The sequence below is a fragment of the Chiloscyllium plagiosum genome, chromosome 20 (assembly GCF_004010195.1).
Source record: "Chiloscyllium plagiosum isolate BGI_BamShark_2017 chromosome 20, ASM401019v2, whole genome shotgun sequence".
Lineage (NCBI taxonomy): Eukaryota > Metazoa > Chordata > Chondrichthyes > Orectolobiformes > Hemiscylliidae > Chiloscyllium > Chiloscyllium plagiosum.
Genome location: NC_057729.1, coordinates 1,169,605 through 1,194,533, shown reverse-complemented (window position 1 = coordinate 1,194,533; position 24,929 = coordinate 1,169,605). Strand labels below are relative to the sequence as shown.

The 24,929-nt window shown below is 41.7% G+C and overlaps 1 protein-coding gene across 1 annotated transcript in view; it reads right to left on the bottom strand.

Annotated features, from left to right (window-relative positions):
* LOC122559938 (synaptonemal complex protein 2-like) overlaps positions 1-24,929 on the bottom strand; it is a 263,416-nt gene that overhangs the window by 236,583 nt on the left and 1,904 nt on the right. The window contains exon 3 of the mRNA XM_043710047.1: positions 5,675-5,812. Within this exon, the coding sequence (XP_043565982.1) occupies positions 5,675-5,812 (138 nt within the window). The remainder of the gene's footprint in view (positions 1-5,674; positions 5,813-24,929) is intronic.

Sequence of the window (24,929 nt, the reverse complement as noted above, 5' to 3'; positions counted from 1 at the left end):
CAGCCACTCACCTTCCTTTCCCGCCAGCAGACCAACGATCCAAAAATTGTTTTCTCCTGGCCTTGTTCAAGGTCATCAACTTGGTGACGCAAATTACGGAGCTACGTCTCCAGGGCTTGGATCCTACCCTTGGAGGAACCAATATCAGTTTCCATCTCTGTGACTCTGTTCTACCTCATCCATCCTTTTCTCCAGGACCCCCACCTGCGGTTCATGCTTCTACAGCACGAGAGAGATTGAGGCCAGCTTCTCCTCTATCTGCGAACCCAACATCTCGCGAGATTTTGCAAGCTCCTTCACCAGGGCCTGGTAAGAAATGAAGTCCAAGGATCCTGCAGGCTGGGCCACGGCCCAACCTCGGACGATCCTCCTCCCTTCTTCAGCATCGCTGGATGGTGAAAACCAAGGCAGGTTGATGTTTTAACAGTTTCCTGGGACTCCACGACCTTTCCAGAGTACCAGGGTATCGCGGTGGTCCGGGCAGAGCTGGTTAAAAGTTCGTCCCACTTGAGCTGCAACGCGGAGTTTGGCAATGCGATCTTCCTAGATCGCCACCATGTTGGATCCCCCAACAACTCCTTCGTATCAACATATCCCTCCTTAATCTTATCACCACCCATATCCTTCTCCGTGATAAATACCAATGCAAAGTACTCATTAAGAAACTCATCCACTTCGTCTGGCTCCATACATAAATTCTCTTTGTCCTTGAGTGATCCTACCCTAAACGCGTATAAAATGTCTTGGAATTCTCCTTAATCCTACCTGTCAAGGAAATTTCATGGCCTTTTTTTAGCCCTCCTAATTCCAAGTTATTTCCTGTTTCTTTTCTATTCCACAAGGGTCTTGTCTGAAAGCAGTTTCCAGACACCATACAAATGATGAGGTGATTAATGGTATTATCGCTTGACAATTAATCCAGAAACCTAGAATAATGTTATGGGGACCTGGGTACGAATCCCATCACGACAGACGGTGGAATTTGAATTCAATTAAAAAAACCTGGAATTAAGAGTGGACAGATAACCATGAAACCATTGCCAATTGTCAGGAAACCAAATCTAATTCAGTAATGCCCCTTAGGGAAGGAAATCTACCATCCTTACTGGTTTGGTCTCCATGTGACTCCAGAGCCACAGCAATGTGGTTGACTCAACTGCCCTCTGAAATGACCTAGCAAGCCACTCAGTTGTATCAATTGCTAGAAAGTCACAACAAAGAAATGCATTGTGGGTCAACCCACAGCAAGTGGATTGCAGCGAATCAAGTAGGCAGCTCACCACCACATTCTCAAGGGCATATAGGGATAGGCTATCAATGCTGGGCAGCCAGCAACGCCCAAGTCCCACAAATGAATAATAAAAAAAATACAAATGCCTCCTTTTTAATTGAAATTTCAATATTTCATCATCAGGTTCCCAAATCTTGCCAAACCTTATCGCTCATCCTCACAGGAACATTCTAGTCCTGAACTCTGACCCTAATTTAGGCAAAGGTATTGTTTCATCAAAGGCAAAAGCGAGTACTACAGATGCTGGAGATTACAGTCAAAAGTGTGGTGCTGGAAAAGCACAGCAGGTGAGGCAGCATCCGAGGAGCTGGAAAATCGATGCTTTGGGCAAAAGCCCTTCCATTCTTGATTGTTTCAAAGGCAATTCAGACAATGCTCATTAGGATAATTCCTTCATGTGGACAGATTGTCTTTATAAACAAAGGCTATACAGGCTGGAACTTTGTTCATTGGAATTCAGAAGAACGAGAGTTGATTTCATTGTAAATATAAGATTCTTAATAGGGTTGGCAGGGTAAATGCTAAGAGAATGGTTCCTCGTGCGAGAGTCGAGGACCAGAGGACGGAGTCTCAGAATTTAGGACTGAGAGGAGGAAAAATTTCTTCTCTCAGATATTGAGTGCCTTTGGAACTCCTTGCCACAAAGAGTTGTGGGAACAGAATCCTTGTGTATATTTAAGGATGAGATAGATACTAGGAGAATTATGGGTTACAGGGAAAGGGCAGGAAATTGGCAAGAAGAATGTCAGAACTGCCATAACATTATTGAATGGCAGAAGGGGCCGTATGGTTTATTTTTGCTCTCATTTCTTATGGTAGGGTTACAAAGAGGCAGGACAGATCGGGACTTTTATCAGTAGAGCATAGGAGGTTAAGAGGTGACTTTCTAGAGTTTTATACGATTAAGGTGAACAGCAGGTGTCTTTTCGCTAGGATGGTGAATTTCAAGGCTAGAAGGCACTTTTTTTTTTAAGGTGAGAGGAGAAAGATTAAAAAAAGACATTAATAACTTTTTTTTACACAAAGAGTGGCTCACGTGTGGAATGGTTGATGCAGGTACAGTTACAACATTTAAAAGACATTTAGATAAATACATGAAGAAGAAATGTTTGTTTCATGTGCATGCAGCTGAGACTAGTTTAGTTTGGGATCACCATCAGTATGAACTGGTTGGACTGAAGGGTCTGTTTCCGTGCTGAATGACTCTACGTTCAAAGTCTATCACATTCAGCACAGTGACAGTGCCACACAACACAATAATGGTTACTTTCAATGTGGAGGCTGTGCAGTGGTCACTCTTACCAATTCTGTTATGGAGAGATGCATCTGCAGCTGGCAGATTGGTGATAATGAAGTCAAGAGTGTTTTTCCCTATTATTGGTTCTCTCACTACCTGCTGCAGACACAGTCTAGCAGCTGCGTCCATTAGGACTTAGGAAGATGTGGGTGTACATCTTTAGGAGAGTAAAAGTGAGCAGTGACAACAAAATGTTCTCAATAAGACACAATTTAACATGTGCTCCAGCTAGTGGGTTAGCTAGTTGCTTAGAAACGGCAAAACAGATTCGAATTAGGCCAATCAGTTTAAATTATAACCCGAAAAATACCAAATTCCAATCAAGTTTGAATTGATTATATTGACAATGACAATCCGATACTTTGGGGTATAAGAGCAGGGAAAATTGAACAGTTGGGAGGAGAACTGCCAAGCCAACAACATTTGCTCACTGCCCAGAAAAATAGCTCTCTTAAAAGTACCTTTATTGATCAGTAACCTGTGAAGCAAAATCCCTAAGGAGAAAATGACCAAAATACAGAGGAGAAATTAAAGCTGCCTGGTTTTGAGATAAGAAATGTTGTTTTGAAAAATCTTAATTGGGAGTTTTATCAGACTAGTATTATAGAAGGGAATGTAAAAGGTAGATTAGAGTAAGGACTTGTAAATAGTTCATTATTATCTGTTATACTTTAAGAAATAAAGTTATTAATTTTTACTTTAAATAGTTCTTGGCCACTCAAATTTTCACAGATTACATCACCGGATAAATATTTTCTGTGTTGTTGGTTTAAACCAAGCAGGAGGGTTTAACCAGTGTCGTAACAAGGACCCTGCCAGCTCAAATCAGTAGTATTGCTGCCAAGCCATTCTTAGTGGTGAACATTAAGATTCCCCCACCCAGAGTACATTTTGTGCATTGCCGTTCTCAGCACTTGCTCTAAGCATTGTTCTATATGGAGGAGTATCAATTCATCAGCTGAGGGAGGATGGTACATGATAATCAGCAGGAGGTGGCTTTGCCCATTTTTAACCTGAAGTCACAAGACTTCATGTGGTCTACAGTCAATGTTGAGGACTCCCAAGGGAAGGACCTCTTGACTTGTATACCACTGTCGGGTTTTGATGGGACAGGACATATCAAGTTGTGGTAATGGTGGTCTCGGGGATGTTGTTAAAATATATGATCCCTTGACTAGTCTGAGACAGCTCTCCCAATATTGGCAGCAGCCCTCAGAATGTAAGTGAGCAGGAGTTTGCAAGGTCAACAGAGCTCTCCCTGTCGCTGTCTTTTTTGTGCCTAGCTTGATGCCAGGTGACCCATCAGGTTTCATTTCTTTGTGTAGCAATCAGTACAACTGAATGCTTTACTAGGGCAACTGAGAGTTAACCACATTGCTGTGGGTCTGGAGTCACATGTAAGCCAGACCAAGTGAGGATGGCAGATTTCCTTCCCAAAGGAAATTAGTGAACCAGATGGGTTTTTATGACAATTGGCAATGGTTTCATGGTCATCAGTAGATTCTAAATTCAAGATATTTTAATTAAAATTGAATTCCAATTATACCACGTGCAGTGTGAGGATTCGAATCCAGATCTCCAGAACATCAGTAGAGTTTCTGGATTAATAGTCTAGTGCTAATACCACTAGGCCATCACCTGTATAATTCTCTGAAAATATGTGACACAAAGTATCAGGTAAGTGTCGCAAAGTTCCAAACCAAAAAGCTACTCAATTTTGATTGATGAAAAAAAGATCAGTGCCAGTGGTTTAAAGAATTGGGTTATGTACAAAAGGCTGGCAACTCAATGAAGGATGATAGATGGTGAAGTCCTCCAAAATCCAGTGCCAGAACTACTGCTTTCTTTGCTACACATTTGAATACTGGAATCCAGAACAAAATTTCAGAGTTTGCCAAATATAGGCTAACTAAATAAACTGACCTGGCAGATGGAATTTAATGGTGAAACAGGGAGATGATGTATTTTGTGAAAAGGGATAGGGAAAGACAAGACCTAGTTAATAGCACAATTCTGAACGAAGTGCAAGACTTCAAAAACCTCAGAGTTCAAGTCTGTGAAGTTAACCATCCACACTAGAGAACAGTCAACAACGTAAAGGGCAGATCTGATGTTTCACACATTTTCATTTAAAAAGCTGGGAAATTATGCTTAATCTTTGTAATCACATTGTATTCCTTCTGCTCATTTTACCCGAGGAAGGACGTCAGGGTCTTTGACAGGGTATAGAGGAGATTTATCAGAATAGTTAAAATCTTATTTCTGAAACTATCAGGTTACATTGGAGAAACTAAGGTTGCTCTCATTGGAGCAAAGAAAATCGAAGGGAGTTTGACAAAGGTGTATGATATTATGACAAATTTCTATAGACAAGAGAAAGTAATTGCAACTCATTCTGCTATAACATGCGTTTCATTAACTCAAATTCGCTATAATGCGATTGATGAATTGGAGACACTTTCTAAAGCATGAACTTTTAAAGCGGTTATTGTTTATAATGCGATTCTGGCCAATTTAGTTTCAATGTTGCTAATATTACACAATTTTCTTATAAAACAGGATTGCAGGAGAACAGAACTATTGTGTTATAGCAGAACCAACTGTATAGAATTTTACAGTATAGGAGGCTATACGGCCCATCATGCGTGTACCAGCTCCTGAAAGAGTTACCCAGTTAATCCCAGGTGTACCCATTAATTAATGGCACTTGGAGACAAAGAGCTATGACCTTGAAGACAGAGAGAATGTGAAGAAGAAACTTCTTTTTTTTAAAATGCAGATTAGGATAATGACCTAGAACCCTTCGCATACACAAGTAGTGGAAGTGGAGATTACTTATGATTTCTAAAGGAAACTGAATGAGCACTGGAGGGAAATAAACTTATAGTTACAAGGTTAGAGTAGAGAAACGTGACTGACCAGATTGACTAGGGCACGAACCCCCCACCACCCCTTGATAAGCCGACTATATTCTCCTCCTCAATGATTCTAACTCCAAATATGCAGTGAATCTTTGTCTACAAGATCTACTCACCTCAACATTTCTATCCTTATTCAAACAAAAATTAATTTTGAAACTATCTTACCCTTAGGATGAGTTTGTTCAGTTTATTTATCATTTGCTTGCTGCATCTGCAAGTAACAATCTCATCACTTTCTTCTTGTAATTCTTCCAGTAGCTTAAAAGTACTTCTTTTAATAGCTTCATCTATTAACTTTTCCAGCTAAATATAAAAAAAAACAATTTTATAGAGCTCAAAATATTTCAGTCTATCTTAACTATTTATTTAAAATTAAAATGATACTAACATACAAACCACAGAGCACAGATCAATTAGCCCATCTTATATCTGCTGTATCATGATCCAACCCTAAAACCCTACAGGATTTTTCTTCAGGTATGTACCCAATTCCCTTTAGAAAATTTTTGCTAAATCGGTTTTTCTCCACTCTTACACGTGATGCAATCTGAACCATAGCAAGAATAGGACCAAACATTAGGATTTCATAATGTATAGGAGATGAGAGAAATGGCAATTCACTAAATGAGTGAATGCAAAAAAGCTGTTCAAAATTATAAAGGTTTCCATTGAGTAAATAGGAAAAAAAATTCCAGCACAGGGAAGTTACTAAATTAGGTCACAACCTATTGCATGAATGCCTTTTTCATGACTATTTTACCAATTATACAAAATATGAGTGGTAGAACACTAGGTAGGAAAGGGAAAATACCTAATCCCACTTTATGAAATCTCACCTTATACCATCCCCCTTATTTCTCTTGCACATTCTTGACCCCCAAAGGTATAGAGATAAGGCCATCTATAATTATCATAACACAGTAAACTTCGCACAATCAGGAAGGAGAGGTCACATCCAAATGAGGCACAGGTTTAAAATGTTTATTTCTGGGATTCCAGAGCAGCATGGAAATTTGGTGCAGAGGGAAAGAGATGCTTTTAGTTTCTTTTTTGCCCCACAGTTTCTAAGGGTTTTCAACATCATAGCAAAGTGCTATGTTGGTTTGTCAGATCTTTTTTTAAAGTGTGTTTTTTTGGGGAAAAGGGATGAAACTGAGAAAAACAGGAATAAGTGGATTTCAAGACCAATATAATTAAGGTGGGAGGGGGGCGCATAGTGGCTCAGTGATTAGCATTGCCTCTTAGCACCAGGGAACCGGGTTTGATTCCCACCACAGGCAACTGTGTGTGGAGTTTCTCCCCATTCTCCCCATGTCTGCTTGGCTTTCCTCCGGGTGCTCCAGTTTCCTCCCACAATCCAAAGATGTGCAGGTTAGGGGAACTGGCCATGCTAAATTACCCCTGACTAAGGCAAACGTAGGAACATGGATCTGGGTGGGTTACTCTTCACTTGTGTCACTTGTTGGGCCAAATGGCCTGTTTCCACACTATAGGGAAACAAATCTAATCAAAAAGGAATATAAATAAGCAAGGTAGGGGCAAGAAATCACAGTGAGAGTAAGAGAAGTTATTTAACTGTTTTATAGTAACATCATTGGTTTAGAAAAGAGATTTACTGGGGGGAGGAGGAGAGAGGCTAAAAGAAGTCAGTGTCCTGCAGCACAGGCAGGCCATTTGGTCCAGACCAGTCCATGCTGACCAAAACGTCTGTCCACACTAACACCATTTCCTGTACTTGGCCCATATCCTTCTCATCCTTTCTGATCCATGTATTTGTCCAAATCCTTTTAAATGTCCTTAGTGTAGCTACCTCAAACACTTCCTCTAGCAGCTTATTTTGTATGTTTACCACGTCTGTGTAAAAAAATTGCGCCTCAGTTTCCCTTTTATTCTTCCCCTCTAAACTTAAACTGATGCCTTCTAGTCCACGATTCCTGAAACCTGGGAAAAAGACTGAGTGCATTCACCCTATCCATGCCTCTCATGATCTTATACACTTACAGAAGATCCCCCCTCAGTCTCCTATGCGCTAAAGAAAAAAAGTCCTAGCTTATCCAACCAGTCCCAAGAACTTATACCATTGAGTTCAGACAACATCCTTGTAAATTTCTTCTGAACTCCTTCCAGTTTAATAACATACTTCCTGTAACAAGGTGACCAAAACTGAACATAACACTCCAAGTGTGGCCTCACCAACATCCTGTATAACTGCAACACAACTTCCTAACTTCTATACATTACTCTGACTGATGAAGGCCAATGTGCCAAAAGCCTTCTTCACTGCCCTATCAGTGACTCCACTTTCACAGAACTGTGAATCTGAAGTCTGTTCCATTACACTCCTTAAGGCCCGACCATTCACCATGAAACTCCTACCTTGATCTGACTTTCCAAAATGCAAGATCTCACACTTATTTATATTAAACTCCATTTGCCATTTCTCAACCCACACACCTAGCTGATCAAGATCCTGCTGCAATTTCTGGAAATCTTCCTCATAGTCGGATAATACAGCCTATTTTAGCGTCATCAGTAAACTTATTAGTCACGCCTTTTATGTTGTCAGCCAAATCACTAATATAGATAACAAACAGTTAAGGACCCAGCACCGACGCCTGACAACACCACCAGTCCAACAAGCATCCTTCCACTATAACTCTCTGCTTCCTACCATCAAGACAATTTTGTATCCAATTTGCCAGCTCATCCTGGATTCTATGCAAGCTAACCTTCCAAAGCAGTCTACTATATGGAACCTCAAAGGCATAACTGAAATCCATTTGAACTACATTTACTGCCCTGCCCATGTCAACCTTCCTGGTCACTTCAAAAAGCTCTAACAAATTTGTGAGGCATGATCTCCAACTCACAAAGCCATACTGACCATTCCTAATCACACCCTGTCTTTCCAAATAAATGTATATCTTCTCCCCCAGAATCTTCTCAAGTCATGGCAGTAGAGATCACACCTGAGATATGCTTCTACTGTGCTACATGGCAAATCATTGAGGCTTCAGTTGTCCATGGTGAACAAACACAAGTGCCTGGATTCAGAACTGGCTTGCCAAAGACAGAATAGTAGTGGAAGGGTGCAGGTCCATGACTAATGGTGTTCTGCAGTGATCCATGGTACCTTTGCTATGTGTGATATATATAAATGACTTGTATGAAAATGTAGATGGGTGTGTTAATAAGTTGCAGATGATATAAAGATCGATGGGAATTGAGGATCGTGTAGAAGGTGTTAAAGGATACAGGCAGATATGGATCAGTTGCAGATATAGGCAGAGAAATGGCAGATAGAGTTTAATCCATGTAAGTGTGAGGTGCTTCAGTTTGAGAGATTACATGTTAAGTAATTGCAGGACCCTGAATAGCACTAATGTAGAGGGATTTGCTGTTCAAGTACATAGCTCCTTGAAGGTAGCTACATAAGTAGGTATATGGCATGCTTGCCTTTATTGGTCAGGGAACTGAGTACAAGAATCAGGATATCATATTGCAACTATACAAGATTTTGGTTAGGTCACACTTAGATTATGTTTGATTCTGGTTGCCACATTATAGAAAGGATGTGGATATTTGGATAGGGTGCAGAAGAGGTTGAACAGGATGCTGCCTGGCTTAAAGGGTATCAGCTCTCAGGAAAGACGAGAGGAACTCCAGTTGTTTTCTTTTAAGCATCAAAGGCTGATGGTAGTCTTGATAGGAGACTGTAAAATTATGACACGCATTGATTGGGAAAAAGATTCTGACAGTCAACCCGGAGTTGAAATGTCTAATATTAGGGGGCACGCATTTAACGTGAGAGAGTGTGCTCAAAGGAGACGCGAGGGGCAAGTTTTGTTTTAACAAACAGAGTGGTAGGACCAGGGGTTGAGGAGGAGGCAGATACGATAGGGGCACTTAAGGAACTTTTGGATAATGTTACAAAAGGGAGGGGGACACTCCTGATAATTTAAAACCAAAACACCCAGAGAGAAGCACCTTACCTCATAATCTGATAAAGAATTGTGATAAGGGATATAACCTAGCTCTCAACCCCAATCTGTTATAAAGGAGTGCGTGAATGAAATCACTCTTCCATTAACAAGTAACAATTTATTTATCTAACTCCAACAGTGAACAAATTAACAGAATTCCTATCAAACGGAACATTTTCTCCCTATTCCACATCTGAACTAAATTCTATTGGTACGTTGTTTCAATAACAGGTCCCACTTACATAAATCCAGGTAATAAGAAAACAATAAATTAAAACTTAGTCTCTCAAAATTCACAGAATGTGCCTTTCAGAATGCTCCACCTTTTCCACTGCCTCTTATTGACAAGGATGTTTGCTCTGCAGTTTCTTCTGTTTGAACGCCTTCAGAGTCAAATTACCCCATATTTACATCCATGAAGACATACTAATTTATTTACAACAGGATTGGTTCAAGATTGTCAACATCAGATTTAAATTTAATTGGCTTTCAATCTCCAAGTGCTTGGTTTAAATTAATTGTCTAAATTTGAAAATACCTATTGTCTTGGTTAAAGCACTGCTTGGCTGTTTGAACCAAATGTTTCGATCAGTGCACCTGCACTTTAACTTCTGTTCAGACATTCATTTTAACTCTAAGCACTGAAAAAACACCGTTTTTAAAAGGTACAATGCTTTGCCCCATTTTACAATTTTATCGTTTTATACACCAACTTTGCAACACCTCACCTCTTAAGAAAAAAAAGAGAAACAACATTAAAAGATGACATCATTTTCACATGGGTTAGTAATCTAAAGTTACACATTTCATACTAATTCAGCGTGCATATAACATTTTTCTTTTAAACCCACAATAACACATCTGCAATAACATTTTTACGACCCATAACATATACAATTTGTAAATTTAAAGTCTGTAACACAAGACTCCAATGAAATAGTCTCATTTTTGTCCTTAAATCTTTCCAAAACAGAGAGGGGGTTGTGGTCAGTGTGCACAACCATTTTCGAAACATTGTTTGATACATGTTGTAAGGCAGTACCATACTCAATAACTCTTTGATGGTGGAGTGTTTTCTCTGGTGAATAAAGTTTCCTTGAAAAATAACCAATTGGCCTTTCAATTCTGCCATCAACATCCTGCATCAACACAGCTCCAATCTTGACATCACCGGGGTCAACCGTGATTTTAAAAAGGGTTTGAAGAAATTTGGTGTGGCTAAAACTGGTGCAGTGGTTAACACCGCTTTTAAATTCTCAAATGGCTCTTGGCATTGTTCTGTACACTGAAATTTTGTATTCTTCTTTAACAAATCCGTCAGTGGTGCCACCACGCTACAAAATTTGGGTACAAGCATCCAGTAGAATCCACTCAGTCCCAAAGATTGAAACACCTCTTCGTGATTGGTCTTGGAAATTTCTTGATGGCCTTCATCTTCACATTCCTTGGGGTCACTCTTTCATGTCCGACGTGTGTCCCAAGAACGTCACTTCTGCCTTCACAAATTCAGTGTTTTCTAAATTTAGAATCAGTTATCTTTCTGTAACCTTTCAAAGAGCTCTGCCAAATGCACCATGTAATCTTCACATGAATGGCTGAAAATCACTAAATCGTTATAGATGGCACAATTAGTCAATCCTTCCATAACTCTGTTCATAAGTCTTTGAAACATGACTGGTCCGTTCATTCTTTAAATTGATATAGGGCATTACTTTAAATTGATATAGCTTATTTGGGGTTACTAATGCAGAAACGTCTTTCACTGTCTCCAACAAAGATACTTGCCAGTAACTATACAGCAAGTCCAACTCTGTGATGTAAGTGGATTATCCAACTTTTTCTACATAGTCCACCTGGAATTGAATATGAACCGACCTTCCAATAATCCATACAGAATCGTTAAGTTCTATCAAGCTTCGGAACCAACACGACCAGCAAGCTCCATTCACTCTGACTCAGCTCGATGAAGTCTTCTTGGAGCACCATTCCAACTTCCTTCTGTACCTGAGCTGCTCTGAAAGCATTAAGTCTGTGGGGCTCTTTGTTTATTGGAATATCATTCCCTCCATCAACCTCATGCACTACAGTATTAGTCCTCCCCATTCTTTTCCTTCATATGTCCTCATACTGCAGCCAAAAGCTTTTCAATTCAGTCCTGTGGTAGAGGCAGATAGCTTGCATGCTATCCCATTCTTTCAAGATCTCCTCATTAATCAACTTATTCTGAGGCATATCAAAATCCAAATCATCTGGATTTGATCCCTCACTGAGGGACAGTAACTATTATCGGTTTCTCTAGTTCTGTCCAAAGGCACTGGTTTTATTACTGCCTGTGGCTTTCCTAACATTTGACATGTATGATAGGCACGGCAAAATGCAACCACATTGTTAAACAATGCAGGCCAATAGGAATGTTTTTATATCTTAGCCTGAGTCTTCCTCACTCCTCAATGACACCCTACTGGTAATTCATGTCCTACCCGTAATACTTCCTGTCTGTACGCTACCAACAACATAATCTGACGTACTTCTGCCCATTTCTTCACTGCACTAATAGACCCATGTGTCCATTTTCACTTTAGGATTCTATCCTAGAGATAATAACACTAAGGAATACATTCTGATTCCTTTACCAAGAAGGCTTTATGATATAAATCTTTCACTGTCTCATGTTTTTTGTTGTAACTCCAGTAATCTTTCAGAACTAAATAGCTAACTGGATTTCAACTCCTTCATCTCCCTTTGGGTTTACCTTGTTACTTAACTTATGACTATGGGATCTTGTTAATATACAGTCTGGAAACATTCCACAGTATTTTTTGTCTAACTCCTCAGCTCCCTGGGTTTTCTTTGGCTTTTCCATTATAAAAGGGTGTCACTCCCACCATTGATCCTGCTAGTTATTTCCAAAAACAAACTGAATTCCTGGAATAGACACTCTTTCAATCACTCCCACGGTCACTTCCTCAGTCTTGAGTGAACTTTCTAACCTGCTAAATTTCTCTCCATCTATCCTGCAGATTATCACTGTCTCGAGTAACATTTCAGATGGAATGCAAATACTTTTATCTCTTACTGACTAGTTCCTGGATCTCTCAATATTTTAACTACTTTCCCTACGCCCCCTGCTCTTCCTCAGTAAACCTTACCCACAAGGATGAAGTCTTTGAAAAGATCGGGCACTACCTTATTTTCCAGACCCTGGCTAGGCTGTGCACTCTCCTGCAGCTCCTCAACTTCTTTTGGGATTTCCTTCACCACATCATCTTTTCCCACTGATTTAGCCTCTTTTACCACATTGTTTTCCAGTGCCCTTCTTCAACCACTAGCACGGTGACTTTGTGTCCCACCTTATTACAGTGAAAACACCTGAGGCCTTTCACCTTCTTTTCACTTTCTTTGGTTTCTTGTTTCTCAAAAGACGACAACACAAAAATTGATAGGGTGGTAAATAGTCAGGAGGATAACCTTAGACTACAAGAGCATTAGAGTCACACGGAAAGTAGGTGCACGGGTAGACCATTCGGCCCTTCGATTCTGTATCAACACTCAGAACATATAACACAGAATATTGCAGCAGTACAGGCCTTTCGACCCTCAATGTTTCGCCAATCTGTGAAATGGACATGAAGCCCATCTAACCTTCCCCAATCCAGCACCAGGGTCCCAGGTTCAATTCCAGCCTTGGGCATAAGTCTGTGTGGAGTTTGCACATTCTCCCAGTGTCTGCATGGGTTTCATCCGGGTGCTCTGGTTTCCTCCCACAGTCCAAAGATGTGCAGGTCAGGTGAATTGGCTGCGCTAAATTGCCCATAGCGTTAGATACATCAGTCAGAGGGAAATGGCTCTGGGTGGATTACTCTTCGGAGGGTCAGTGTTGAGCTGAAGGGCCTGTTTCCACACTGTAGGGAACCTAATCTAATTTAAAAGATTTACCCAACTACCGTTTAAATGCCCTTAAAGTGGGCAAGTCTACCACTGTTGCAGGTAGGGCATTCCACGACCTTACTACTTTGAGTAAAGAACCTATCTCTGACATCTGTCCTATATCCAGCACCCATCAATTTAAAGCTATATCCTCTCGTGCCAGCCATCAGCTGAGGAAAAAGGTCCTCACTGTACACCCTATGTAATCCTCTGATCATCTTTTGTGTCTCCTTAATCTGTTCTCTCACGAAAACAGCCTCAAGTCCCTCAGCCTTTCCTCATAAGACCTTCCCTCCATACCAGGCAATATTCTGGTAAATCTAGTCTGCATCCATTCTAATGCTTCCACATCCTTCCAATAATGTGGTGACCAGAATTGTACACAATACTCCAAGTGCGGCCGCACCAGAATATTGTACAGATTCAACTTGACCTCATGGCTCCAAAACTCAATCCCACTACCAATAAAAGCTAACACACCATATGCCTTTTTAACAATCTTATCAACCTGGGTGCAACTTTCAAGAAACTATGCACATGGACACAGATCTCTCTGCTCATCTACACTACCAAGAATCTTACCATTAGCCCAGTATTCTGTATTCCTGTTAATCCTCCCAAAGAGAATCACCTCATGCTTTTCTGCATTAAACTCCATTTGCCACCTCAGCCCAGCTCTTCAGTTTTTGTCCCTTTGTAACCTACAACATCCTTCCATACTGTCCACAACTCTACCGACTTTAGTGTCATCTGCAAATTTACTAACCCATCCTTCATCACCCTCATCCAGGCCATTTATAAAAATGACAAACAGTAGTAACCCCAAAATAGATCCTTGCAGTACCCTACTAGTAACTGAACTCCAGGATGAATATGAAGTGGGAGATGGCATGGGGCAGGGTGACACTAGGCACATGGACACACAAGGTAGCTGCGAGCCATAAGGTGGCCACTTTACACACAAGATGGCAGGCGGACCACAATATGGAGAGACAGCAGAGCAAACGCAGGCACTGCCTGGGGCCACCAGAATGCCAGCACAATGCACTCACAACCTAGTTGATTAGTTTAAGGCAGGCAGGGGAAGAGAATACACATGAATAGCACACACTGTCCGCCGAGGCGTCTGGATCCAGCCAACACCTTTGGTAGAAAGGTTAACAGTATGATATGGACTCAACGCAGAGTGATAATAGTCAGGGCTGCAGTAATCATCCTTCTCAGGAACAGCGATTAACATCATTACTACAGCAATGGACTTCCGCGTAGACATTGAAACTGACAATGACCACACTGAAATTAACAAAGGCTGTGCTAGAACTGACAATGACTGCACCAAAACTGTTAACGATTCTGCAATGTTTACCATAAGCAAACCATGTTACAAAGACAATAACCTCATCACTGACCTATTATCACAAAATGTATAATGTATCTTGACATGTGCTCCGGGTTAAGAGAAGACTTGCAGCTGACTGCAGTGTTCTTTGTTTTTCTCTCTCCCCGGAGCTCTGATAGTTTATTGTACAAGGAAATGTCATTGAACCCCGATTCTGACTCAGATGCTGGTGATTCCCCACATAGCAAATATTTCCCATCAACCACCACCCTCCATCTTCTTTCAACTAGCCAATTTCTGATCTAAACCATGAAATCACCCTCCACATTTTCTGCAATAGCCTACCATGGGGAATCTTATCAAACGCTTTACTGAAATCCATTTACACAACATCAACCACTTTACCCTCAGCCATCTGTTTGGTCCCCATCTCAAGGAACTCAATAACGTTTGTGAGGCAACCTATCCTTCACAAAACCATGTTGACTATCCCCAATCAAATTATTCCTCTCTAAACAATTATAAATCCTCTCTCTCATAACCCTTTCCAACACTTTACCTACATTGATGACAAAGATCAAAGCCAAAAGCTCTGCAATCTCCTCCCTAGCTTGCCAGAGAATCTTCGGATAAATCCCATCCAACCCAAGGGCTTTATTTATTTTCACAGTTTCCAGAATTGCTAACACCTCCTCCTCATGAACCTCAATCCTGTCTAGTGTAGTAGCCTGTACCTCAGTATTCTCCTAGACAACACTGTCTTTTTCCTGTGTGAATACTGACAAAAAAAAATCATTTACTTCCTCTCCTATCTCTTTGGACTCCAAGCAAACAACTTCCCACTACTGTCCTTGACTGGCCCTAATCTTTCCCTCGTCATTCTTTTATTCCTGACATATCTAAAGAAAACTTTAGGGTTTTCCTTGATCCTACCTGGAAAAGACTTTTCATGTCTCCTCCTGGCTCCAGCTCTCTCTTCAGGTCCTTCCTGGCTAACTTGTAACACTCAAGCACCCTAACTGAGCCTTTACATCTCATTTTTGCATAAGCCTCCTTCTCCCTCTTGACAAGAGATTCAACTTCTTTAGTGAACAACGGTTCCCTCGCTCGACTACCTCCTCCGTCTGAGGGATACATACTTATCATGGACACGCAGTAGCTGTTCCTTGAACAAGATCCACATTTCAATTGTGCCCATCCTCTGCAGTTTCCTTCCCCATCCTATGCATCCCATATCTCACCTTATCACATCATAATTATCTTTCCCCAGCTATAACTCTTGCCATGCAGTATATACCTACCCCTTTCCATCACTAAAGTAAACTTATCAAAGTGCTCACCTACCTCCAAATCTAACACCTGCATTTTCAATACCAAGTACCAAATCCAATGTGGCCTCACCCCTTGTTGGCCTGTCTACAGTGTGTCAGGAAACCCTCCTACATACACTGGACAAAAACTAACCCATCTAAGGTACTCAAACTATAGCGTTTCCAGTCAATATTAGGAAAGTTAAAGACCCCCAAGACAACTACCCTGTTACATTCACTCCTATCCACAATCATCTTTGCAATCCTTTTCTCTACATCATCAGAACTTTTCAGAAGCCTATAGAAAACTCCAACAGGGTGACCTCACCTTTCCTGCTGCCAACCCATTACTTCAGTACACAAGACCTCAAACGTCCTTTCTGCCACCGCAATACTGTCTCTGACTAACAATGCCACACCTCCTGCTCTTTTACCACCTGCCCTATTCTTACTGAAACATCTAAATCCCAGAACTTGCAACAACCATTTCTGTCCCTGCTCTATCCATGTCTCCGAAATGGCCACATCAAAGTCCCAGGTACGAACCTACCTGCTGCAAGTTCATCCACCTTATTCTGGATGCTCCTGGCGTTGAAGCACACACACTTCAAACCACCTTCCTGCCTGCCAGCACACTCCTGCAACCTTGAAACCTTATTCATAACCTCACTACTCTCAACCTCCTGTATACTGGAGCTACAATTCCGGTGCCCATCCCCCTGCTGTTAATTTAAATCCTCACGAACAGCATTATCAAACCACTCTTTCCTCCCCCCCTCCCCCAAGGATACTGGTACCCCTCTGGTCCAGGTGCAGACCATTCCATTTGTTAGAGGTCCCACCTATCCCAATTATCCAGGTATCGGAATCCTTCCCTGCACGATCCCTGTAGTCACTTTTTCAACTGCTCTGTCTACCTATTCCTCACCTTGCTAGCACACCTGGCCTGGATAATTATCCAGAGATAACAACTCTTGTTTGTTCTGGCTCTAAGCTTCCATCCTAGCTCCTTGAATTTCTGCCTTACATCCCCATCCCTTTACCGACCTATGCGGACCACGACTTGTGGCTGCATCCCCTCCCCCTTAAGGATCCCGAAAACACGATCAAAGACATCACGGACCCTGGCATCTGGGAGGCAACACACCAACCGCAAGTCTCACTCGCTCCCACAACCTTCTGAATACAATCATCGCTGATCATGCCATTTCCGCATCCTACTCCTGCTTTCTATCCATACCCCTGAACCCTTTAGCCACAAGAGCCATATCCAACTCCCTTTTAGATGTATCTAACGAGCTGGCCCCAACATCTTTTTGTGGTAGAGAATTCCACAGGTTCACAATTCTGTGAAGAAATTCTTCCTCAACACAGAATCCCTTATTTAGACTGTGACCCCTAGTTCTGGACTTGCCCAACATTGGGAACATTCTTCTTGTACCCAACCTGTCCAGTCCAATCATGATTCTATATGTTTCTACAAGATCCCCCTTCATTCTTCTAAAGGCTGGTCAGATAGGCTGGAGTGTGAAATGGAATTCAAATAGATAAATGTGAAATGATGCACTTGGGCAAGATAAACCACGCAAGGTAATACATGATGAGCAGCAGGACCCTGACAGGCACCACAGAACACAGAGTCCTTGGTGGGCATGTACACCAGTCAATTAATGTATCATCCACAGGTGGATAAAGTGGTTAAGGAGGGATCTGGTACACTTCCATTTATTAGTCAAGGCGCAGAGTTTCAAAGTAGAATAGTTATGCTGGAACAGTATAAAACTTTGGTTGGGTCACAGCTACAATAGTGTGCAGAGTTCTGGAATAAGAATGTTAGGGCATAAGAATTAGGAGCTGGAGCAGGCCTTCTGGCCCTTCGAACCTGCTCCACCATTCAATAAGATCATGGCTGATCTTTTCATGGACTCAGATCCACCTACCCGTGCTCTCACCATATCCCTTAATTCCTTTATTTTTCAAAAAAATACCTATCTTAGCTTTAAAAACATTTACTGAAGTAGTGTCTCCTACTTCCATGGGCAAGGAATTCCATAAATTAACAGCCCGCTGGGTGAAGCTCCTTCTCAATCCAGTCCTCAACCTGCTCCCTCTAATTTCGAGGCTATGCCCTCTTGTCCTGGTTTCACCTCTCAGTGGAAACACCCTCTCTTACTTTTATCTTATCCATTCCCTTCATAATTTTGTGTGTTTCTATAAGATCACCCATCATTCTTCTGAATTCCAATGAATATAATCCCAATCTACTCAGCCTCTCCTCATGAGCCAACTCTCCTGAACTCCAGAATCAACACAGTGAACCTCTCTGCATCCCCTCCAGTGCCAGTACATCCTCTCTCAAGTAAGGAGACCAAAAACTGCACACAGACTAGAGGTGTGACCTCGCCAGCACCCTGTGCAGCTGCAACATTACCTCTCCGATTTTAAACTCAATTCCTTTAGCAATGAGGAAAAAAATTCCATTTGCCATACTAATCACTTCTTGTACCTGCAGACCAACCTTCTGAGAGACATGCACAAGGATACCCATGGTCCCTCTGCATAGCAGCATGCTGCAACGTTTTAACTAATCAAGTAATACTCTTGCTTACTGTTACTCCTAGCAAAATGGATGACTTCACATTTATTAACACTACATTCCATCTTCCACACCTTTGCCCATTCACTCAATGTATCTATGTTCCTCTGCAAAGTTTCACAGTCCCATGCACACTTTGCTCTGCCACTCATCTTAGTATCATCTGCAAATATCAACACACTATACGTGGTCCCCCAACTCCAAATCATCTATATAAATTGAAAATACTTGCGGTCCCAACACCGATCCCTGAGGCACACCACTAGTCACTGATTGCCAGCCAGATTTATCCCCAATCTTCCATCCTTCCTAATACATTACCCCTAATACCATGCATCCTTATCTTATGTAGCAGCCTCTTGTGTGGCAACTTGTCAAAGACCTTTTGAAAAACTAGGTATACCACATACACTGGGTCCCTGTTGTCCACCTTGCTCAAAATGTCTTCATACAATTCGAAAAGATTTGTCAAGCATGACTTGCCCTTCATGAACTCATGCTGAGTCTGTCCAATATGACATTTTCTATTGAGATGCCCTATTTCTGCCTTGATAATAGATTCAAGCATCTTCCCCCTTATAAAGGTTAAGCTAACCGGTCTATAATTTCCCCATCTTTTGTCTACCTCCCTTTTTAAACAATCGTGTCACATTTGCTGTTGTCTAATCTGCTGGGACTGCCCCAGAGTCCAGCGAATTTTGGAAAACTACCACCAGTGTACCCGCTATTTCTCCCACCATCTCTTTTAGTACCCTGGGATGCATTCTATCAGGGCCAGGAGACTTGTCTATCCTTAGCTCCATTAGCTTGCTGAAAATGTGCTGCTGGAAAAGCGCAGCAGGTCAGGCAGCATCCAAGGAACAGGAGAATCCAAGGAATTCCTGAAGAAAGGCTTATGCCCGAAACGTCGATTCTCCTGTTCCTTGGAGCCAAGATTGGAACCAACTTCACATGTAATCCAGGACCCCATTTGCTTTTATCTTCTTTATCAGTGTCCCTGTCAAAGCTTGGATAAAATCCATATCAACCACATCAGCTGCTCTACCCTCACCAACATATTTGGTCACTTGTTCCAAAATTCAATAAAATGGGTATCAGAGCAAACTCGTCACTGATTGGGGTCATACTGGTGGACAGGAAGATGGTTGCGGTGTTTCAGATTTCCTCAGTAGTTTTTTTAGGCCCAACCATCTTCAGTTGCTTGACCAATAACCATCCCCCATCTCAAGGTCAGAAGTGGGGATGTTTACTACTGAGTTCACAGCGTTCAGCACCATTTGAGACTGAAGTCTATATCCACAAACAACAAAACCTGGACATCATCCAGGCTTGGGTTGACAAGTGCTGAAAATGTGTTGCTGGAAAAGCGCAGCAGGTCAGGCAGCATCCAAGGAGCAGGAGAATCGACGTTTCGGGCTCATGCCCAAAACGTCGATTCTCTTGCTCCTTGGATGCTGCCTGACCTGCTGCGCTTTTCCAGCAACACATTTTCAGCTCTGATCTCCAGCATCTGCAGTCCTCACCTTCTCCTTGGGTTGACAAGTGGCAAGTAAGATTCATGCCCCACTAAAGCCATGCAACCAACATCTCCAATTAAAGACAATCTAACTACTGTCCCTTGACATACAATGGTGTTACTACCCCTAAACTCCCCCAATTTCAACATCCTGGGAGTTACCACTGACTAGAAACTCAACTGGACACACCAGATAAACAGAGTGGCTACAAAAACAAGTTAGAGTCTAGGAATACTGTGGTGAGTAACTCACCACCTGACTGCCTATAGCCTGACCAGAAGGCACAAATCAGGAGTAGGATGGAATCCTCTCCATTTGCCTGGATGAGTGCAGTTCCAACATTAAAGCAGCTTGATACCATCCAGGACACAGCAGCCTGCTTAATTGGCACCACATTCACATGCATCCACTCCTCCACTAGCAATGGTCAGTAGTAGTGGTGTGTGTTATTTATAAGATGTACTAGAGAAATTCACCTGAGATCCTTCGACAGCATCTACCAAAACGATAACCACTTCCATCTAAAAGGACAGATACATGGGAACCCATTTCCCTTCAAGCCACTCAAGCCTGACTTTGAAATGTATAACTGTTCCTTTAGTCTTGGTGGGTCAAAATCCTGGAACTCTCTCCCTCAGGGCATTGTGTGTCAACCGACAGAACATGGCCACAGGATTTGAGAGGGCAGCTCGCTACCACCTTCTCAAGGGCAACTATAGGGAGGGGCAATAAATGCTGGCCAGCCAGTGATTCTGAAGTCCCATAATTGAAAATGTTTTTTGTTCTTCCTGTTCAAATGGACACATTCCCACATTATGTTGCAGTTCCCAGAACTCTGTCCAGTCACTTAACCTATCTATATCTTTTTACAGGCACATTTTATCTTCTGTGCGTCAACAGCCAATTTAGCTACCATATCTCAAGTTCGTTCATCGAAAAGCCAATCATAAAGACTGTAAACTGTTAAACCCCTGGCACACCACTTATGATATCCTACCTGTCTGAAAAAGACCATTTATTCCTACTCTCCACTTTATATTAACCATTCAATCTTCTATTTCTGCTACTGTTTCCCTTAACACCATGAATTCTTATTTTCTGCAACAGCATTTGACGTGAGACCTTGTCAATGTCTTACGGAAAGTTATTAGTAAGGGGAACAGAAAGTGATGTCTACAACTACAGACATGACTACAGGAGAGTGTGCTGACTCTCAGGTACCAGGTTCAAGGTTGTCACTAAGCGGCTTAAGGCACCCTGAAGAGGAACAGTGACAAATGAGAAAGGTTGTGGTACACACGGATGCCGGCAACATAGATAAAATGAATGATGAGATCTTGCATCAAGATTTTGAGACCTAGACAGTAGATTTAGAAAGCATGATCTCAGTGTCATGTGGTAGCAAGTACAGAAATAGGAATATACAGCAGATGAGTGCAAGGCTCAAATGTTGGTGCAGGAGGAAGGGAACACTGTTAGATTCTTGGATTGCTGGGACCATCCCTGGGGAAAGTGGGACCTCTACAAGATGATGGTCTGCACCTGAACCAGAATGGGACCCAGCATCATTGCAGGAAAGTTTGTGTTGTTGAAAGGATTTTAAAATAGCTTATTAAGTGCATGGAGAGATCGTGCATCCGTTCAATAGTGGCACAGCATAGCTTTGGAAAGAACCCAGGCAGAGGAAATTCAGGCATGTTGAGCTTCAAGGGAATAAAGCTCTACTTTAATGCTAGTACTATTACAGATAGGACAGCTGGGATAGAAGCATAGATTGACACATGGAATGGTGATATTGTTGCCATCACAGAGGCATAGTGAAGGGAGGAACAGGATTGGCAATTCAACATTCCAGGGCATAGATTCTTCACACAGGACAGGGGAGAGTGTAAAAGAGAAGGTATTGTCACATTATGAATTAGGGAGTCAATTATTGAAATAAGGAAGGATATCTTGGAAAGGTCATGAAATGAAGCTTTGCAGGTAGAGTTTAGGAATTAAAAGGAGTTGGGTGAACTACAATGTTAGGAGTGCATTATAGGCACCTAACAGTTAGCAAGCAATTGAAGAACAAATAATGTAGACAATTCACTGAGGTGAAGTGACAAACCCCCAGGACCTGATGGTTTCCATCCATTGGTGTTAAAGGAGGTAGGACAGCACACTGAAAATGCCCTAACTATAATCTTTTAGAGTTCCATGGATTCAGGAGTTGTACCTCTTGCTCATGTCACTATTCTTTAAGAAGGGCGGCAGAGGGAAACCAGGAAATTACAGAGCAATAAAGATGGTCTGACATCTGTGGTGGGGAAATTGATGGAGTCTACAATCACAGATAAGAAAGGGTGATCTAATGGAGGATTTCAAGATATTTGAATGCAAAGTAGAGGTAAATAAAGATTACCTCAAAAAATTTCAGTTAATCAAGGAGTCAGGATGGATTCATAAAGGGTAGGGCATGCCTGACAAACCTCAGTTTTTGAAGTAGTGGCAAAGGTAACGGACAGAAGTAAATCGATGAATATTGTTTACATTGACTTCCAGAAGGCTTTTGAAAACAACCCCACACAAGAGACCGTTAGCCAAGGTGGAACGCTACAGAATTGAGGCTGGATGGAATACTGTTTGGAGGGTTGGTATGGAATCGATGAACCAAATGGCCTGCTTCCACACTGCGGCGAACCTATGATTCTATGAAATTACTGACATGGATAGGAAATTGGTTGGAAACCGAGTTACAATAATGGGTAAATACTAAAATTGGCAGGATGTGACTCATGGCGTCCCACAGAGATCAGTGTCGGCACCTCAATTACACACAATATTCATTAATAACTTAGATAATGGCATAAAGTCAAGCATCAAAATTTGCAGACAATGCATGATTGGGCAATACGGTCAAGAGCGTTGACAACAGGAAAAAATAACAACAGATTATTAATATATTAGATGAGTAATAATACTGTGGCACATGGTGCGAGGGTATTTTTCAGAAGGTACCAAGTTAAATTCAGTGGATATCCAATAAGGTTTGGGGTTCAGGTGCATTGCAGTTTAAAGAGCTATGAACAAGCAGAAAACAGGCAACGCAGCTAACTGAATTCTGGCCATTGTATCTAAAAGGGCTGGAATATGAGGATGCACATGTTATGCTGCAGTTATACAAAACCCTACTTAGACCCTATTTAAGAGTACTGCGAACAGATCTGGACACCATACCTTAGAAATGAATTTCTTTTGAGCCTGGAAGGGAGTTCAATGCAGGTTGTGTGTTATGACATTAGACAAATTAGGCCTTCACTGTTTGGAATTTAGAAGGTTAAGGGGTAATCGAATTGAGGGTTTCAAGGTACAGGTTGTTCTATAACATGTTTCATCAGCGCTAATTGGCTATAACTTGACTGACACACACTGTGGCTACTGTCTGGATAACACAGGTGTAGCAATTTTCCATCAGCAATCTTGTACAGCGTGATTTTCTATAGCAGTTTTTCACAGCACAATTTTATATAGCGCAAGGTTACAGAGGAACAACTGTCAGATTAGAACAGAACAACCTGTATTAACAGGGAGAGACAGGGTGGATAAATTATTTTCACTGGTTGGAGATTCTAGAACTGGGGCACAATCTACAAATTATGGCTGTAGCATTCAGGAAAGATATTAGAAATCACTTCTATATGCAGTGCATGTTTGAAACTCTCTTCCTCAGATGGTTGACGATCAATTCAATTGTTAAATTTAAATCTGAGATAGACATTTTTAATAAGCAAAGATCATAGATCAGCAATGATCATATTGAATGGTGTAGCAGTCTCAAGGGATGAATGGCCTAGTCTTGCTCTGGTGTGCAAGAATAATAATGTTTCAACTTGCCAACATTAACAGGGATAATCATGCTACAAAATGTTTAGGAGTAAAGATTTCTTGAAAATGTATTCAGGGGAGCTTTTTATTTTGACATTTAGAAGGTCCTACAAAGGAAGGCACCAACCTGCCCTAATTTTGGGGAATAAAGCCAGACAGGTGCTTGAAGTGCCAATGGGGGAGCCATTGGCACCTCATTAACATAAGGCAGGATCAGGCTAAAGTGTACTGACAACAGCCAGAAGGATGTTATTAAACTGGAAAGAGTACAGAAGAAATTTACAAGGATGTTGCCAGAACTCAAGAGTCCGAGTTATAGGGAGAGATTGGACAAGCTAGGACCTTTTCTTTAGCGTGCACGAGACTGAGGGGGGAAATCATACAGAAGTGTATGAGATCATGAGAGGTATGGGTAGGGTGAATGCACTCAGTCTTTTTCCCAGGGTTGGGAAATCAAGGACTAGATGCCATCAGTTTAAGGGTAGAGGGGGAGGAATAAAAGGGAAGCCAAGGGGCAACTCTTTTTTGCTCAGTGATACACATATGGAATGGCTGCCAGTGGAAGTGGTGGAGGCAGGTACATTAACAACATTTAAAAGGCATTTGGATAAATACAGAGGAACCTCAATTATCCGAACGAGACGAGCAGGCACTATTTTGTTCGGATAATTGATTATTCAGTTAATTGATTTCCTCTGCGGCTCGGAGTTTTCTGTTCAGGAGAGTAGACAGCAGCACACCACGCGAGAACCACCACCTCCTGTCCGCCCCCAACCCACCTCCACCAATCCCGTCCTGCACAACCCCATCCCTCAACTCCATCTGCCTCCCTGCCTCCCCGCCTGCCCCAAAACCCCATCTACCCCCCCAAATCACCCCCC